The sequence below is a fragment of the Schistocerca gregaria genome, chromosome 3 (assembly GCF_023897955.1).
Source record: "Schistocerca gregaria isolate iqSchGreg1 chromosome 3, iqSchGreg1.2, whole genome shotgun sequence".
Classification (NCBI taxonomy): domain Eukaryota; kingdom Metazoa; phylum Arthropoda; class Insecta; order Orthoptera; family Acrididae; genus Schistocerca; species Schistocerca gregaria.
This window is the reverse complement of record NC_064922.1, coordinates 378,062,656-378,082,356: the sequence shown is the minus strand read 5'-3', so window position 1 is coordinate 378,082,356 and position 19,701 is coordinate 378,062,656. Positions and strand designations below refer to the sequence as shown.

Below are 19,701 nucleotides of genomic sequence, written 5' to 3'. Positions count from 1 at the left end.
ATGAGTGAAAAATTTCAGTATTTGACACCTGATGATCACCATAGTAGAGCAGGGATGTGGCCAGTATCAATGCACATTTCAAGTATGCAGTCTCACAAGTTTAGCTGGAAGGTAGGTTCAAATGGTTCAAATGGGTCTGAGCACTATGGGACTTAACTTCTGAGGTCATCAGTCCCCTAGAACTTAGAACTACTTAAACCTAACTAACCTAAGGACATCACACACATCCATGCCCATGGCAAGATTCGAACCTACGACCGTAGCGGTTGCGCAGTTCCAGACTGTAGCGCCTAGAACCTCTCGGCCATCCCGGCCAGTGCTGGAAGGTAGGACAGTTGTGTCATACACAGGTATCAGCCACTTCTCATGGCTACTGAGAGAAATTATACAGCTGTGCTGCATCAGGACAGGATGCTTCAAGCTATTGTCCAGTGCTATAATCAAAATTTTGATAATTGGTTCATCTTTAAAGATGATAATGAACGAGCACACTATGACCACCTCATGAACACCTTTCTCTAGGAGCAGTCATCAAACAAACTGAATGTCCTGTGATATCTTCTGATATGAACAGTGCTGGTTCAAGAACATTTTACCACATGAGCAACTTAACATTTGGTACCCACCCTCCCCTATTTTCCCTGATTCCCTTTCAGCTGTGTCAGTTTTCTACATTAATTTTGATATGCACTGTACACAAATCTTACACTTGGGCCGCCCTGGCACCCTTGTAGCATGGCACCCCAAGTGGGTGCTAATTATGGTATGTCCTGCTAAGGAATCTTGTATTTGTCGCACCTCTGCTCCCCTCTCACCTCAGTGCTCCAAGGGGTGACTTGTACCACTATGGCCTTAAAACGGGCCTGGATGTGAATCTGATTAAGCATACTTGCAGTGCACCATTCCCAGAACACTCCTCACACAATGGATCACGTCAAGAAGGCTACCATTAAAGAGTGGGACAAGCTTGAGTAGCAACATCTCAACCACTTTGTACATAGTGTGACAAGGAGTTTCCAAGAATGTTAAAATGTGGAGGGTGGAGCAACAATGAAGTGACTGTTACACAGCAGCATATTTTGATTTCAGCATTGTACAAGGTGTAAAACATTGCTTCCGCCATTTTTTCCCCAACATTTGAGGCTTTAATTAAACAAATTGGTTACTCATGTATCATTCAAAGTATTTTCCATGAGCTAGGAAATGACACAGGTACAGTATGGGGGACTGGGTTCTGGCTATGGACAGGGAAATTTTTCTGTTGGGTACAGCTGGAAGGAGAAAGGATGCATACATAAAGTTGACCTCTGCTTAAGACAGTATTGCTACTCAGGACACATATTGGTTGAAAGCACTGATGATGGCTGTTAATCAGTTGAAATCGATTTGCAAAAGTGAGTAAATAAAGCATGATTTTGTGACTGGTTGCTGCATATTTGGTAATTTTATGGTTTACGGTTGCTGTACGACTTGGGAACCACATGGAGTCCACGATTCATGACTGTCATGTGTGTGTGAGGTGTGCTTGCATGTGCGAATGAATGTGTGTGTATTTCATTTTCTTTTTCTGATGAACGCTGTGGCTGAAAGATAATGTGTAAGTGTCTTTTAGCTGTTCCTATCTGCAACTTAACATGTAATCTTTATGGTGATTAGCAACCTAACTTTACCCTGAAATAAATACAAAACAACATATAAAAAACTGTGGATTATAAAACTAAAACAATAGTTTTATTCTAATATATAAACCACAAAACAATGCAAAACTAAAAACTAGATGCATGAATGAAGGGGACCTCTTCATACATTGCTGAAATGAAACCCTACTGCTGTGTAACATTCAATACAGTTTTGCTCCACCCTGTGCATGGTGGACCCTTGTTGACATGATGTCTAGTATGCAGTTGAGATGTTTCTGCTCAAATCTATGCCATTCTTAGATGGCAGCCATTCTGGGATCACCCAGTATGTGAGAAGTGTCCCTGTGACAACTAACTGTTCCCAATCATGCTCAAATTAAGACAAGTGAGCATTTACCACAGTCTCCTGGAGGAAGGTGTTTATTTGGTACGTGATGCACTGACACCTTGATAGAGAAACCCATCACCAAACTGATGACTATAGAGCTGGCCATGAAGTCATAGGATCCTGATAATGATACCAGCCAATGGCACAACAGAAATTCATGCCTGAGAAGTGCAATGGTTATCTTATCACGTTCTGACTAGTCTACAATGGCCATCAGGCACCAAACAAATTCTTCACTTGTCAATAAGATACATGTATTGTAATGAAATTACACATATTGAAAGAAAGTGATGACACTGAAGTAAATAATAACTGAATCAAATCAAATGAAGTTAAATCAAACAGTGTCAACAAACTTATTAGCCCATGTCTTCTGTAGTCATATTCTCCACCTTAAGATCTTATGCAGAACATTTCCTCTTTATTGTTTAATTTTACCACTAGTTTACCCAAACATACAACATGTGAATAAACCTAATTTTAGTGGGTAGGTGGTGTTACAGTCTGCTTAATCTCTAGAAAAAAGTTGGCTGCTGACTGTTATACAACTTACCTTCCCAGAACAAGAGAATACTGCAGCAAAGAGTTGTCACAACGTGACATTGTACTTGCTGTTGACACAGAAGTAGGCAGTGCCCCACGCATTACTCCCTGCAATATTCCTTGTGGAGCTATTTCTATTACAAATGCATTGTGCGGTATCATAGACAAGGCATCTGAGAATAATACTGGTGACATCATGTTATGTGTTAGGTATTCAGCAGAGCATTCTTTTGCAGATGAAGAGTCCCATTCATTCTTATGTACACTGGAACTAATCCATTTATCTGAACGTTTCCTCGATTTGGGTATCACCTGTATAATAAAAGACAATTTTAACACTGAATTAGCAAACATACTCTAGGAAATGTAAAGGAAGTTATTGATCTTATGAAGCAAAATTAGCTGGCAGAAAAACACCACAAGTTCATAAGCGTCTTTCTCATAGTATGTAATGTATATCACAAGCCTATAGTTTATTCAGCTCTAGTAATAAATAGATTTATCTCCGTCAACTATCATTCCAGCCCAAAATTATGAAAACAGCTGTCGCTAATACCATATTGCACTCTGGACCAAAGCACTGTGATATATGACAGGATTTGCAGTATTTATTAGAAAAGTCATGGACTACAATTCATTTGCAACACAGTACAAGATAGAAACAATGTGCACAACTTTAACTTGTAACATTCACATCAATTTGGTTTTAGTATGAAAATAAAAGACATGAAAATTGATTCACTTAGTGACAGAAACTGTCAAATAAATTTACCACTTTCTGAAAAATTGTGAAGAACTTTGATAGTGAGACCTACAACATGTTAAAGGTAAGTTTAAAAATTACCCAAACTAAACGAAGTAGAAACCGTAACAGACTTCATGACATACACCTACAGTTTGAACAGAGAAAGATAGACTCATTGGTCATTTGTGTGTTCTTCTTAAAGTATGTAACTGACATGTCTGTCCCATAAAGTAGCCCATCAAAAACATACTCAATAAGAAAGGATTCATGGTCAGTAATGTACTGTGAATGAAAATAATCACAAAAAATCTGTGTAAAATTCATAAGTATGTGACAATATTAGAGAAGGAAACTTGCTACTCACTACACAGCGGAGATGCTGAGTCACGATAGGCACAACAAAAAGATTCACACAATTGTAGCTTTCGGCCATTAAGTCCTCTGTCAGTAATAGACACACATTCACACACTTGCACACACACACTCACGCAAACGCAACTTGTACACACGTCTGCAGTCTCACACAACTGAGTTGTTACTGGTTGGGGGTAAGGAGGAGGCTGGAGCTGGGAGATGGAGGGATAGTATGGTGGGGGTGGCGGAGAGTGAAGTGCTGCAGTTTAGATAGAGGGCAGATGAGAAGGTGGGGAGGAAGGGGGGGGGGGGAGTAACAGAAAGGAGAGAAATAAAAAGGAAAAGAAATTCGAAGACTGGGTGTGGCAGTGAAATAATGGCTGTGTAGTGCTACAATGGGAACAGCGAGGAGGCTGGATGGGTGAGGACAGTGACTAACGAAGGTTAAGGCCAGGAGGGTTATGAGAACGTAGGATATATTGCAGGGGAAGCTCCCACCTGCACAGTTCAGAAAAGCTGGTGTTGGTGGGAAGGATCTATATGGCACTGACATGAAAGATATGATGTTTGGCAGCATGTTCAGCAACAGGGTGGTCCACTTCTTTTTTGGCCACAGTTTAACAGTGGCCATTCATGTGGACAGACAGCTTGTTGGTCACCATGCCTACATAGAATGCAGCACAGTGGTTGCAGCTTAGCTTGTAGCTTGTAAATCACATGACTGGTGTCACAGGTAGCCCTGCCTTTGATGGGAAAGGTGATGATAGTGACCAGACTGGAGTAGGTGGTGGTAGGAGGATGTATGGGTCAGGTCTTGCATCTAGGTCTATTACAATGACATTAGCCATGCGGTAACAGATTGGGAGCAGGCATTGTGTGAGGATGGACGAGTATATTGTGTATGTTTAGTGGACGGCAGAATACCACTGTAGGAGGGGTGGGAAGGATAGTGGGGGGGGGGGGGGGGACATTCCTCATTTCAGGGCACGACGAGAGGTAATCAAAATCCTGGTGGAGCATGTAATTCAGTTGCTTCAGTCCCAGATGGTACTGAGCCACAAGGGGAATGCTCCGCTGTGGCCACACTATGGGACTTTGGAAGGTGGTGGGAGACTGCAAAGATAAGGCACGGGAGATTTGTTTTTGTTTAAGGTTGGGAGGATAAATGTGGGCAGTGAATGCTTCAGTGAGACCCTCAGTATATTTTGAGAGGGACTGCTCATCACTGCGGATGTGACAACCATGGGTGGCTAGGCTGTACAGAAGGGACTTCTTGGTATGGAATGGGTGGCAACTGTTGAAGTGGAGGTATTGCTGGTGGTTAGTACGTTTGATATGGAAGGAGGTACTAATGTATCCATCTCTGAGGTGGAGGTCAACATCTAGGAAGGTGGCTTGCTGGGTTGAGTAGGACCAGGTGAAGCAAATGTCAAAGAAGTTGTTGAGCATCTGGAGGAATGTGGATAGTGTGTCCTCACCTTCAATCCAGATTGCTATGATGTCATGAACGAATCTGAACCAGGTGAGGAGTTTAGGATTCTGTTTTTTTAGGAAGGATTCCTGTAGATGTCCCATAAATAGGTTGATGTAGCATGGTGCCATGTGGGTGCCAATAGCGATATCCCAAATTTGTTTGTAGATAATGCCTTAAAAGGAGAAGTAATTGTGGGTGAGGATTTCGTTGGTCATGGCAACTAGGAAGGGGGTTGTTGGTTTGGAATCCATAGGGTGAAGAGTTTGACAGAGCACTGAAAAACCTAAGCTGAAACAAGGCCCCAGGAGTAGACAACATTCCATTAGAACTACTGATAGCTTAGGAGAGCCAGCCCTGACAATACTCTACCATCTGGTGAGCAAGATGTATGAGACGGGCAAAATACCCTCAGACTTCAAGACAAATATAATAATTCCAATCCCAAAGAAAGCAGGTGTTGACAGATGTGAAAATTACTGAACTATTAGTTTAATACACCACAGATGCAAAATACTATTACGAATTCTTTACAGACGAATGGAAAAACTAGTAGTAGCCGACCTCGGAAAAGATCAGTTTGGATTCCGTATAAATATTGGAACACATGAGGCAATACTGACATGACCAATTGACTTAGAAAATAAATTAAGGAAAGGCAAACTTACATTTGTAGACTTAGAGAAAGCTTTTGACAATGTTGACTGGAATACCCTCTTTCAAATTCTGAAGGTGGCAGGGGTAAAATTCAGGGAGCGAATGGCTATTTACAATTTGTACAGGAAGCAGATGGCACTTGTAAGAGTCGAGGGACATCAGAGGGAAGCAGTGGTTGGGAAGGGAGTGAGACTGGGTTGTAGCCTCTCCCCAATGTTATTAAGTCTGTATATTGAGAAGGAATGAAGGAAACAAAAGAAAAATTCAGAGTAGGTATTAAAATCCGTGGAGAAGAAATTAAAACTTCGAGGTTCGCCGATGACATTGTAATTATGTCAGAGATGGCAAAGGACTTAGAAAAGCAGTTGAACGGAATGGATAGTGTCTTGAAAGGAGGATATAAGATGAACATCAACAAAAGCAAAACAAGGATAATGGAATGTAGTCAAATTAAGTCAGGTGATGCTGAGGGAATTAGATTAGGAAATGAGACACTTAAAGTAGTAAATGAGTTTTGCTATTTGGGGAGCAAAATAACTGATGATGGTCAAAGTAGAGACGATATAAAATGTAGACTGGCAATGGCAAGGAAAGCCTTTCTGAAGAAGAGAAATTTGTTAACAATGAGTATAGATTTAATCATCAGGAAGTTGTTTCTGAAGGTATTTGTATGGAGTGTAGCCATGTATGGAAGTGAAATGTGGACGAAAAATAGTTTGGACAAGAAGAAAATACAAGCTTTTGAAACATGGTGCTACAGGAGAATGCTGAAGATTATGTGGGTAGATCACATAACTAATGAGGAGGTATTGAACAGAATTGGGGAGAAGAGAAATTTGTGGCACAACTTGACTAGAAGAAGGGATCACTCTGTGGGACATATTCTGAGGCATCAAGGGATCACCAATTTAATATTGGAGGGCAGTGTGGAGGGTAAAAATCGTAGAGGGAGACCAAGAGATGAATACACTAAGCAGATTCAGAAGGATGTTGGTTGCAGTAGGTACTGGGAGATAAAGAAGCTTGCACAGGATGGAGTAGCATGGAGAGCTGCATCAAACCAGTCTCTGGTCTGAAGACCACAACAACAACAGGATGTCTAGAAAGGTAGTGTTCAATAGCAGTAAGGCCATGGGCATTAGGAATGCTTGTGTACAGGTAGGTGGCTTCAATAATGATGAGCAGGTCACCGTGTGGTAAAGGGACATGAACTGTGGAGAGCTGGTGGAGGAAATAGTTGGTATCTTTTATACAGGAGGATAGGTTCTTGGTAATAGGTTGAGGGTGTTGGTCGACGAGAGGAGTGATTCTCTCAGTAGGGGCACAGTAACTGGCTACAATGGACTTTACGAAGGATGTAGAAGGTGGGAGTGTGGTGAGTGTTGGGTGTAAGCAGAGAGGTGGACTCCGGGGAGAGGTTCTGAGATGGGCCTACGGATCTGAGTAGTGACTGGAGATCCTGCTGGATTACTGGAATGGGGTCTCTGTGGCAAGGTTTGTAGGTGGAAGTATCTGACAGCTGATGGAGTCCTTCCGCCAAGTAATCCTTGCGGTTCAAAACAACGGTGGTGGAGCCTTTGTCTACGGGTAGGATTATAAGGTCACGATCAGTTTTTAGATAGTGGAATGTGGTTCTTTCTGCAGGTGTAAGGTTAGTTTGCATGTTGAGGGACTCGGGGAATAATGATGTGGCAAGGTTCAAGGTTGAGAAATTCTGGAAAGTTAACAGGGGGTGATTTGGAGGCAGTGGTGATGGATCACGGTTGGATAGTAAGTATGTGATGCACACAGATCTATTTCTTTGGTGATGAAACAAGTAATTCCTTTAGACACTTACCTTCTTCATATTCTGTAAGAGTACATGCTCAGCAGACTTTATATATCTGCTATGAAAGGCAACTCCACCTGATTCAATTTCCTTCACAATCACATCCTGTCTGCTGAGCTTCTTCTTCAACATTGTGATTTCTGAGCTTGGGCCTGATAGTGCAATATGACTAGAACTATTGTGGCATGCAATATCAACACAGGGAGGGATGATATCTTTTGCTTGCTCTGCTGAAATCCCTGTTAAATTAAACTGTTTCAAGTTATTGTAATCACAGCAATAAGAAAAATACTAACTGATTTTGCAGTGTATAAAACACATTAAATACAAATCAAAAATTACTTTTCATAAGTTACAAGTGTGTCACTTATTGAGACAAGGTAGGCACACGTCATGCAAACTGAGATTATGAGAGAGACTGCATACTTAAGCAATTTTGGATTTTTCACAGGATTGTGTCAGTAAGTTTTCACTTTACTCTATGACTAAATTTCCAACATAATCTTGATTGTTTCAGCCAAAAGTGGGCTGTAATACTTTACTTAAAGTGTTACTCGCTTGTCAGCTCATAACTTGCATTTTTGTAAATCACATGGTCCATTAAAATATATGTTAACACAAATTTGTGCCCTATAGTGTGTTTGTTTTGTCTACTTATAGTATTTTATGCATGTATAGATCTCACTTGCCACAAAAATGCAGTCCAAACTTACTTTTGAGGTCATAAAATTGTCAGCCATGAGTGCATCCTGTTCTAATAAATTTCTGCTTGGTTGGAATCTTAAAACAAGAATGTATAACTTTGTTCTTTAATATATGGCACATCTTTCAGCATTTTGCCTTCCATGGGCGTCTTAACCACGCTGCAGTGATCTTCCACAAGTTCCAACGGTAATTTATGGTCTGACCTCACGGGGCAAGTTTTCAATGTGTGCGGAGAACTCACACTTTTGTCTCACAAGTTGCCATCCCCCACCCCCCCACCCCTCCCCCCCACCCCACACACACCCTCACAGAGGACCCTGGTTCTGACCACTCAGCTGCTCACCTCTCCCACAGCTCCACCAGTGTTTGCCATGTCTGCCTTCCACATTATTTACAAAGTGGGCAAATTCAAATCAGTAACTGTAACCTACGGTCCAGTTTATGGAACCTCTACATGTATCACACAACCACTCATTCCCACGGTACCAATCGTGCCAGCTGCGTCATGTTTTCATGACACATCAAGGACAATGCAACCCACCATTGCTACAGACATTCTTGCCAGTAACGCACCCATGCCTACTGTGCCAGCCTGATGTATGGCATCTCCTGCCACGGACCATGCCGGTTTTCCAAAGAACACCAAAGCCACCTTCATCCCCTCCCTCTGCTGAAGCTGCCACCTTTATATGAAGACAACCCTGTATCCATGGTTAGTGCTTGCCAAGCATCTTTTTGAGTTGCATCACATGTCCGACGACAACTCGACGACAATTCCCGCGTCTCGTCACACACCGCCATGATCACTCGGACTTAATTTGCAATCTACTCCTCTCATCACCACCTCCACTGAAGTATGAGTTCACAAAGAAAACGATCATGGAACGACTCATCAAGATCTTGAACAAGGAATACTGGGGGCCAAACTCCATCAGAACTCTGGCACCGCCTTCAGTTACTTGTAAGTGAGCATACCATGTTGGACGTCACTCTGTGGGTGGTGTAGTCTGCCAAATTGTCTACCGACCTACAGATCCATCTGCTTCCGCACTTCTTCAAGTCAATTGGCTCTCATCTCCTCATCGCAGAACAACTGTATTCATTGCTACAACACCAACCAGCTCACCACTCACCGCTAGTTGGCACAACTGCTCCTGCTGACTGGCCGTCTGCTGGCATAGGCAGGACTCGCTCCACCTCTGCGCCTTCTACACCACCTGGCAGTATCTGGTCACTCTTTCCACCGTCTGAACACTCCAGGATCGCACACACACCATAAGTGCTGGTATACATACTGCAACAAATCAACAAGGACAAGCCTCCTCCGCTGCCGCAGTCACCACCACCACAGCATCCGGCTCATCTGCCCTGTTGGAGCCGGCTGGTGGGGCCGAGTGGTTCTAGGCACTTCAGTCTGGAACCAAGTGACAGCTATGATCACAGGTTCGTATCCTGCCTTGGGCATGGATGTGTGAGATGTCCTTCGGTTAGTTAGGTTTACGTAGTTCTAAGTTCTAGGGGACTGATGACCTCAGATGTTAAGTCCCATAGTGCTCAGAGCAATTGAATCGTCCTGTTGGTACCATAGGATTTTTGGCGATAATGCCAAGAAGTGCCAATTACCTTGCCAGCACCCAAACGCTGACCACAGGACCTAAAAGATGCTGAGTTCTGTGGGGAACCTCACAAGCGTCCTCATACATTGCACTCTGTCCACTCGTCCGCCTGGCCGAGGGGGCATTTGTACGTGACTGACATTTTGTCATGGCTCGTTTTCCTAGTTGACACTGGTGCTGACTTCATCAACGCATCAATGTTACAAACCTCAAGCTCTTTCAAAGTTACGGTGCACCTGTTTCCTTCTCTGTGTTTTCCGTGGACTTTCTACGTTGCCAATGCAATGAATTATCGGTATGGATTTTTTGTCCCATTACAAACTCTCTCTCAATGTAGTTCAGGACTAAATGCTACAACATCCCACTAACACTCAGATACTGTGCTCCCACACTTATGTTCCATGTTCTGTTTCTCTTGCGATATGTGAGTTGATATGCAAGTACTCTACCCTGGCAGGCAACATTGTGACCTGCGTCACTAACCTACTGTCAGAATATGACTAGGCAGCACAACTCAACCTGGAAAACTATGAACTGAAACAATGAATATCACACGCTTACAAAAAGCTTGTCGCGGCTCAGACCTCACTGCTGAAACTGCAGTCCACAGTCTTGCCACCTAATGGTGTTTCTCCAGCAGACACCAGCTCAGACACTCATCAGGTTAGTCCAAAAACATTAATTGCATGTGATGATTCACATTTGGTAGACTCTGCATCCCCGATTTGCTCACCACATTCGCTGCCATATGTGTCAGACAGTGCTTCTAATAATAGTCACATGTGCAATACAACCATGCCCACCATGCAGCCCTCCTATCAGGCACAAGGTTTGATGCCTCAACCCTATTAGGTTGCACGCAATCCAGCAGCAAATTAACAAACTAATGGAGGCAGGCATCTGGCAACCGTCAGACAGCAACTGGTCTTCACTGATCCACCTCATCCTTAAACATTTCGGTTCTTTCTGAATGTGTGGCAACTACAGACATTTAAACACTAGTACTGTCATGGACAATTACCCAGTACCTAATATCACTGCCGAAACCGTGGCCAAGGGTTTTATTTCCTCATGGATTGCTAGGTTCGGTTGTCCGACCACCATCACCACCGACCAGGGTTGGCTGTTTGAATATTTCCTGTTCACCATTTCATGTAACGTCTGCGACATAAAGAAAATTCACACCACAGCCTACCACCCACAAAGCAACTGGTTAGTGGAATGGTGGCACCGCACTCTAAAAACGGCACTCAGGTGCCGCGACTGCCTCTGGTCCAAAGCCCTTCCATGGGCACTGCTCGGCCTCTATTCAACTTTCAAGCCCAACTTACAAGGAACTATCTCAGAATTCGTTTTCAGTGAGAACTCTATCCTACCAGGGGAACTCATTCAGCCTCAAGTACCTGAAGAATCCCCCCCCCCCCCCCCCCCCCAGATTTCATAAGTTGCATGCACACCCACTTCAAACATGCATGCCTAAACCCACCTATCAGCCACTCCCCGCTGGACACTTACGTGCCAACTGCTCTCAACACTTTCACCCATGTAATGCTGAGAGACGATTCAGTCTGACAACCTCTGCAACCACCTTATCTCGGCCCCTTTAAAGTCCTCCAGCATGGTGATACAACTTTCTTCATCATTGTCAAAGACAGTCCGCAAACTGTTTCGTTACACCGTCTCAAACCAGCATCCATGGACCACAACATCCCTCTGCTGGCTCAGTCTGATTCTCCTAACGACTCTCCCGCCAGTCCCCCTCCGTCCGTGGAGTCTGACAATGTTTCTCCTCAGGCCAACTTTCAATTTTGTTCACCCGACGCCTCCCCGTCACCTTTTGCGGGTTTCTCAGACATGTCATCATCCACCCCATATGCAGGCTTCGCTGCTACCTCATTGACTATGGAGACACTGTCTCCCATAGTCTCCTTGCTCTGCAATTACCCCCACACTGCATGGACAACATTTCAGTCATCATTCTTGATGACCAAGTTCTCATTCTACTCACAGACACCTTGGCCCTGCCAGCCAACGACCAGTTAAATATCAGTGTTCTGCATAGCCTCACCCTGCCTCATGAGTGTGACCCAACGACAATTCATGCCTTCATCTCTCCAGACGAATCAATTAGCATCTGGGCTTGCCACACCTACAAACCGCCATCCACCATTCAATCTGCCTACTCTCAGGCTGGCTGCTGCATCGTCTGTTCTCGCTGGCTCAACAACTTCAAGGTGGACCTCCCTCTCGTTGCTCCGTCTTCGCACCCCATCCTGGTCGTGCGTCTACCAGCTCATATGACCACCAACAGTGTCAATGCCCACATGGTCTCCCCTCAAGACTCACACGTAGTACTCAGTAATGCAGGGAGGGGGGGGGGGGGGGGCTGTGTGGTGTAGATAGGTTGTATCGACCATAAACAACATTAATCTTTGGGACTCAAGTCACTCATCCGAGCTGCCATGTTAATTCAGTCTGTTCTTATACCTTGTACTTTGCGCATGTGTTTGATAATTGTTGAAATATATGTACGTGCAGATATTAGTGGGGACAGTTTATTCTGTATACTGATATTCGTATCCTGTCCCCATAGTTTTAGTATTTCTTAATGTGTCTATGGAAGAAGGTCATTTTCAAATGCAGTCAGTGAGAAAGTTATGATCAAATAAATACACATACTAAAAGAAGTATTTTAATTGTGAGAAGTACAAAAAGTGGGGAATGATATCTCTGGCTTTGAAAAAGCTTGCTGATATCAGATTTCCAAACTAGTAAATGGTGTTTCTAAGAGTGAAGTGAGCTATCAATTGAGTGGGGATGAAAGATATTTTCCTTCCAATAGCTTTCCCAGCTTTCTGTTTGGATTCTGTAGAAATATTGGAACACGTGAGGCAATACTGACCCTACGACTTATCTTAGAAGAAAGATTAAGGAAAGGCAAACCTACGCTCCTAGCATTTGTAGACTTAGAGAAAGCTTTCAACAATGTTGACTGGAATACTCTATTTCAAATTCAGAAGATGGCAGGGGTAAAATACAGGGAGTGAAAGGCTATTTACAATTTGTACAGAAAGCAGATGGCTGTTGTAAGATACGAGGGACATGAAAGGGAAGCAGTGGTTGGGAAGGGAGTGAGACAGGGTTGCACCCTCTCCCCAATGTTATTCAATCTGTATATTGAGCAAGCAATGAAGGAAACAAAAGAAAAATTCAGAGTAGGTATTAAAATCCATGGAGAAGAAATTAAAACTTTGTGGTTTGACGATGACATTGTAATTATGTCAGAGACCGCAAAGGCCTTAGAAGAGCAATTGAACGGAATGGATAGTGTCTTGAAAGGAGGATATAACATGAACATCAACAAAAGCAAAACGAGGATAATGGAATATAGTCGAATTTTTGGTGATGCTAAGGGAATTAGATTAGGAAATGAGACACTTAAAGTAGTAAAGGAGTTTTGCTATTTGGGGAGCAAAATAACTCATGATGGTCGAAGTAGAGATAATATAAAATGTAGACTGGCAACGGCAAGGAAAGCGTTTCTGAAGAAGAGAAATTTGTTAACATCGAGTATATATTTAAGTGTCAGGAAGTTGTTTCTGAAAGTATTTGTATGGAGTGTAGCCATGTATGGAAGTGAAACATGTATGATAAATAGTTTAGACTAGAAGAGAATAGAAGCTTTAGAAATGTGGTGCTACAGAAGAATGCTGAAGATTAGATGGGTAGATCACACAACTAATGAGGAGGTATTGAATAGAATTGGGGAGAAGAGGAATTTGTGGTGCAACTTGACTAGAAGAAGGGATCGGTTGGTAGGACATGTTCTGAGGCATCAAGGGATCACCATTTTCGTACTGGAGAGCAGCGTGGAGCGTAAAAATCGTAAAGGGAGACCAAGAGATTAATAAACTAAGCAAATTCAGAAGGATGTATGCTGCAGTAGGTACTGGGAGATGAAGAAGCTTGCACAGAATAGAGTAGCATGGACAGCTGCACCAAACCAGTCTCAGGACTGAAGACCACAACAACAACAACATAGCTGAAAGTAATCACAAAGCATATTAATGTGGAAAATTTTAATTTGAATGCTACCACAAAAGCCAGGAACTCACAGAATTTATCTGAGTGTCAGATTAAGTATTATATTTGGTTGTTCGAGTAATTAACAAAATCAACAACTATATTACAATGACTTCTGATACAGACTACAGAAAATAATATTTCCTTCCTTGCACTGTTCTAAGTTAAATGATATGAAGTTGCAAACATGACAGTACATGGCCAATTCATGCAATAAATATGATGAAGGCAGGAACCGATTGTTGTCATAGTACATTACAATAAAGGGCTTTTCTGATTTGTAGGTAGTAGTACAAGCTTGTTACAAGGTAAGTGACACATTCACCCACTAAACACTAGAGGAAAATTGCTTGAACATTAATAACTTTTCTTTAATCATTATGCAAACAGACATATATTAATGTAGAGGGTTTCTTTCAGAATTGACAAATTTGAGGAATAAACTCTACGTTTTGAAATCTATGTTGAAAGGCTACATTGTGGCACACAGCTATTATTTTGTATCCATTTTGTATCCATATCTACATCTACAGCTATAATCTGCAAATTACAGTGAAGGGTATGGTAGAGAGAACTTCCTACTGCACAAGCCTGTACCATTCACATACAGAGCACAGGAAGAATGGCTGCTAAAGTGCCTTTGTGTGTGCTGTGATTAATCTAATCATGAAACTGTCTGCCAGATCAAAACTGTACGCTGGCCAAAAACTTGAATCTGGGACCTTCGCCTTCAATGGGTAAGTGCTCACCAATTTGACCTGTCCTCACAGTTTTACTTCCATCAGTTTCTAATCTCCTATTTTCAAAACTTTACACAAGTTTCATATCAGGATATACTCTGCAGCAAAGTGAAAATTCATTCTGAAAACAATTCCCAAGACTGTGGCTAAGTCACATCTCAGCACTACCCTTTCTTCCAGAAGTGGTAATCCAACAATTCGTGCAGAACTACTGTGAAGTTTGGAAGGTAGAACATGGGGAAATGGTGGAAGTAAAACCTCGAGGACAGGATATGAGTCAAGCTCAGGTACCATAGTTGGTATGACACTTGCCCATAAAAGACAAAGGCTGTGACTTGAGTCCCAATCTGGCATATAGTTTTACTCTGGCACACAGTTTAATTTGCCAGAAAGTTTCAAATCGGCACACAGTATGCCGCAGTATGAAAATTCACTCTGGAAACCTAATCTCGTCCAGATACTACAGAAGCACTGTATAGAGGGCTTTAGATTCACTACTTAATACTGATCTCAGAACTTTGTCAGTAGGCTTTCATATGAGTACTGACATCTTTCTTTGAGAATCTTCCAGGTTAGATTTTTCAGCATTCCATGATATTGTCTCATGGATCAAACAAACCTACTACCATTAATAATGCCCTTTCTGTATACACCTAATACTGCAAATTAGTTCTATATGACATGTGTCCCACAAACTTAAGCAATCTTCTAGGATGGCTTACATGAGTGGTTTGTAAGCAACAGGTATGGTACCTGTGACTGAGACTATATGATCAATCAATTTCACACTCACACAAATTTTTACACCAAAGCATTTGTTTGAGTTGACTGAATTCATCTGTGTTGCCAGTAGATAATATACATGATGACAATATGGTGAAAAGGATAGATTGCTACTCAGCATATAGTGGAGATGTTGAGTCACAGAGTGACACAATGTACATTTAAGGCAAATTGTCAATGTTTGGAACACTTTGAAATTTTAACAGTATCTGCCCACACATTAATGCTTTTTTTTTCTTTTGTGCCAGAAATTGATTCAATGTAGACAACCAAATCACTTGCAAAAAGTATGACTGTGCAGGCTTTCCTGACATTAGTAAGTCTCTGTACACTGGTCAGGTTAGTCGCCCGATCCCACAATAAACATGGCTCACTGTTTCAGTGACCCATATGTCTGCCATCTTCAGGAGGGATTCTGTTGCTGCTGCTACTGTTGAGTCCTGCTGAAACCTCATTGAAAGATTAGAAATGGTCATCCTACATAGATCCACATGCAGTACAAGGCATATGCAACAGCCATCACCAGTGCTGCTCCCAATAGTGGGCTTGTGTCATCACCTACAGTAGAAATTATAAACACTATCCCAAAAACTGGACACCTGATAATTATCAGTCATCTCAAATTTTATTCCATGTCCCTAAAACAATGCTCCACTATTGTCAATTTTTCCAGCAGTTACAGGCTTGAGTGAAGACAATGTTCTACGTACTTGTTGTGAACCATGCAAATTGACCAACCAATGTAAGGCTTGCCATAATGACATGGAATTTTTTGTATGCAAGGCTCCCTAAGCCCCAAATCATCCTCGACAGGGCAGAGTAGTGCCTAATCTTGGCTAGTTGGCAGAAAAGACTCTAAATGTCAATGTGTCCACCACCATAGTGCAACGGTAGCATTACTGCCTACCATGCAAGAGTGCCCAGGTTCATTTTCATCATCATTGACACACAAGTCGCCAAAGTGCCGTCAACTAAAAAGACTTGCAATACGGCGGCCGAACCCTAATGGGGATATCCCAGCCAGTAAATGTCATACGATCATTTCATATCATGTTTCAATGTCTTAAATTTCTTCCAGTCTTAAAGTATATGATGCCAGCAGAAGGAATAAATACCACATTCCCCCAGCAGAAGGAATAAATGTCCTACATCTATGCTCCTCTTCATGACCTCCAGAAAAAGTAAACCTCTGTACATAGATGAATCTGCTACTCAATACATCAGTTTTCCTTAAGCACAGGTGCCAAGTGTGCAAGTGCCTGTTAATTTGATCAGAAATAGCAGGTGTTGTTTGTACCAGAGTCCTAAGCATACCACTGCATTCATATGGTTGGTGGAAACTCTTTGCACGTTGAAATCAGTTGCTATGAGCCAGTTTCTGGTGAACGCACTGTCCCAGCGTACCATCACATTTTTTCCACGCCATTACATCCAAAAATGGGAACTATTCAGAATTTTCAACCTCTGTGATTAGTTTAATGCTAGGGTGAAGACAGCTGAACTTATTCAAAAATGATTTACGAACACCATGAATACAAGCCAGACAAAAACAGAGGTCATCATTGTATCTCCAGAAATACATTGCTTTCACAGACAATGTTCTCTGTGTCCTGTACTCAAAGTCCTCCATGAATGAACTGGCAACTCTGGCTGATGCGGGACTGACTGTAGCACCAGCTTGGTTAATCTGTTCAAATATATTTCCATTAAACAAAAAAAGTACTTAGACTTCAGAAAATGAATATGTGACTGACTTTTTTTTATTGGTCCAATTATATAAGACAGCAGAAGTTGTACAATTTATGCTGAACACTTCAAAGAAAAGTTAAAATAATATATAGTGTTAGCAAGCAGTAGCAAATAAAAATTAGGTACATATTCTTTAATAGTCATTGGGGACTGGAATTCAATAGTAGGGAAAGGAAGAGAAGAAAAAGTAGTAGGTGAATATGGACTGGGGGTCAGGAATGAAAGAGGAAGGCACCTGGTAGAATTTTGCATATATCATCACTTAATCATAGCTAACACTTGGTTTAAGAATCATGAAAGAAGGCTGTATACACGGAAGAGGCCTGGAGGCACCGGAAGATTTCAGATAGATTACATAATGGTAAGACAGAGATTTAGGAACCAGGCTTTAAATTGTAAGACAATTCCAGGGGCAGATGTGGACTCTGACCTCAATTTATTGGTTGTGAACTGTAGATTAAAACTGCAGAAACTGCAAAAAGGTAGGAATTTAAAGAGATCGGACCTGGACAAATTGAAAGAACCAGAGGTTGTACAGAGTTTCAGAGAGAGCATTAGGGAACGATTGACAAATGCAGGGGGAAAAATACAATAGAGGAAGAATGGGTAGATTTAAGAGATGAAATAGTGAAGGCCACAGAGGATCAAGTAGCTAAAAAGACAAGGGCTAGTAGAAATTCTTGGGTAACAGAAGATACATTGAATTTAACAGATGAAAGGAGAAAATATAAAAATGAAGTAAATGAAGCAGACAAAAAGGAATACAAACGTCTTAAAAATTAGATCGACAGGATATGCAAAATGACGAAGCAAGGATGGCTAGAGGACAAATGTAAGGAGGTAGAGGCATATATCACTAGGGGTAAGGTAGATAGTGCCTACAGGAAAATTAAAGAGACCTCTGAAGAAAAGAGAACCACCTGCATTAATATCAAGAGCTCAGATTGAAAACCACTCCTAAGCAAAGACAGGAAAGCAGAAAGATGGAAGGAGTATATAGAGTGTCTATACAAGGGTGATATACTTGAGGGCAATATTATGGAAATGGAAGAGGACGTAGATGAAGATGAAATGGGAGATATGATACTGTGTGAAGTGACAAATCACTGAAAGACCTAAGTCAAAAAAAGGACCTGGAAATACACAACATCACAACATTCCATTAGAGCTATTGATAGCCTTGGGAGAGCCAGCCATCACAAAACTCTACCATCTGGTGTGAAAGATATATGAGACAGGCGAAATACCCTCAGGCTTCAAGAAGAATATAATAATTCCAAATACAAATAAAGCAGCTGTCTACAGGTGTGGAAATTACTGAACTATAGTTTAATAAGTCATGGCTGCAAAATACTGACACAAATTCTTTACAGACAAATGGAAAAATTGGTAGAAGCTGAATGCAGGGAAGATCAGTTTGGATTCTGTAGAAATACTGGAACACGCGAGGAAATACTGACCTTATGACTTATCTTAGAAGATATATTAAGGAAAGGCAAACATATGTTTCTAGCATTTGTAGACTTGGAAAAAGCTTTTGATAATTTCACCGATATACTCTCTTTTAATATCTGATGGTGGCGCGGCTAAAATACAGGGAGCGAAAGGCTATTTACAAGTTATACAGAAACCAGATGGCAGTTATAAGAGTCGAGGGGCATGAAAGGGAAGCAGTGGTTGAGAAGGTAGTGAGACAGGGTTGTAGCTTATCCCTGAAGTTATTCAATATGTATATTGAGCAAGCAGTGAAGGGGGGAAAAATGGAGCAGGAATAAACATCCATGGAGAAGAAATAAAAACTTTGAGGTTTGCTGATGACATTGTAATTCTGTCAGAGACAGCAAAGGACCTGGAAGAGCAGTTGAACAGAATAGACAGTGACTTGAAAGGAGGATATAAGATGAATATCAACAAAAGCAAAATGAGGATAATGGAATGTAGTCGAATGAAGTCAGGTGATGCTGAGGGGATCAGATTAGGAAATGAGACACTTAACATGGTAGATGAGTTTTGCTATTTGGGGAGCAAAATAACTGATGATGGTTGCAATAGAGAGGATATAAAATGTAGACTGACTATGGCAAGGAAAGCATTTCTGAAAAAGAGAAATTTGTTAACATTGAGTATAGATTTAAGTGTCAGGAAGTTGTTTCTGTAAGTATTTGTATGAAGTGTAGCCATGTATGGAAGTGAAACATGGACGATAAATAGTTTAGACAAGAAGATAATAGAAGCTTTTGAAATGTGGTGCTACAGGAGGATGCTGGAGATTATATGGGTAGATCACATAACTAATGAGGATATACTGAAGAGAATTGGGGAGAAGAGGAATTTGTGGCACAACTTGACTAGAAGAAGGGATCGGTTGGTATGACATGTTCCGAGGCATCAAGGACCAC

General features: G+C 41.7%; 1 protein-coding gene across 1 annotated transcript in view; it reads right to left on the bottom strand.

Annotated features, from left to right (window-relative positions):
- Window positions 1-19,701, bottom strand: part of LOC126353900 (fatty acid synthase-like) — a 445,172-nt gene that overhangs the window by 196,867 nt on the left and 228,604 nt on the right. Inside the window, exons 12-13 of the mRNA XM_050003124.1 lie at window positions 7,636-7,865; window positions 2,582-2,883 (exon numbers count right to left, since the gene is read on the bottom strand). Of these exons, the coding sequence (XP_049859081.1) occupies window positions 2,582-2,883; window positions 7,636-7,865 (532 nt within the window). The remainder of the gene's footprint in view (window positions 1-2,581; window positions 2,884-7,635; window positions 7,866-19,701) is intronic.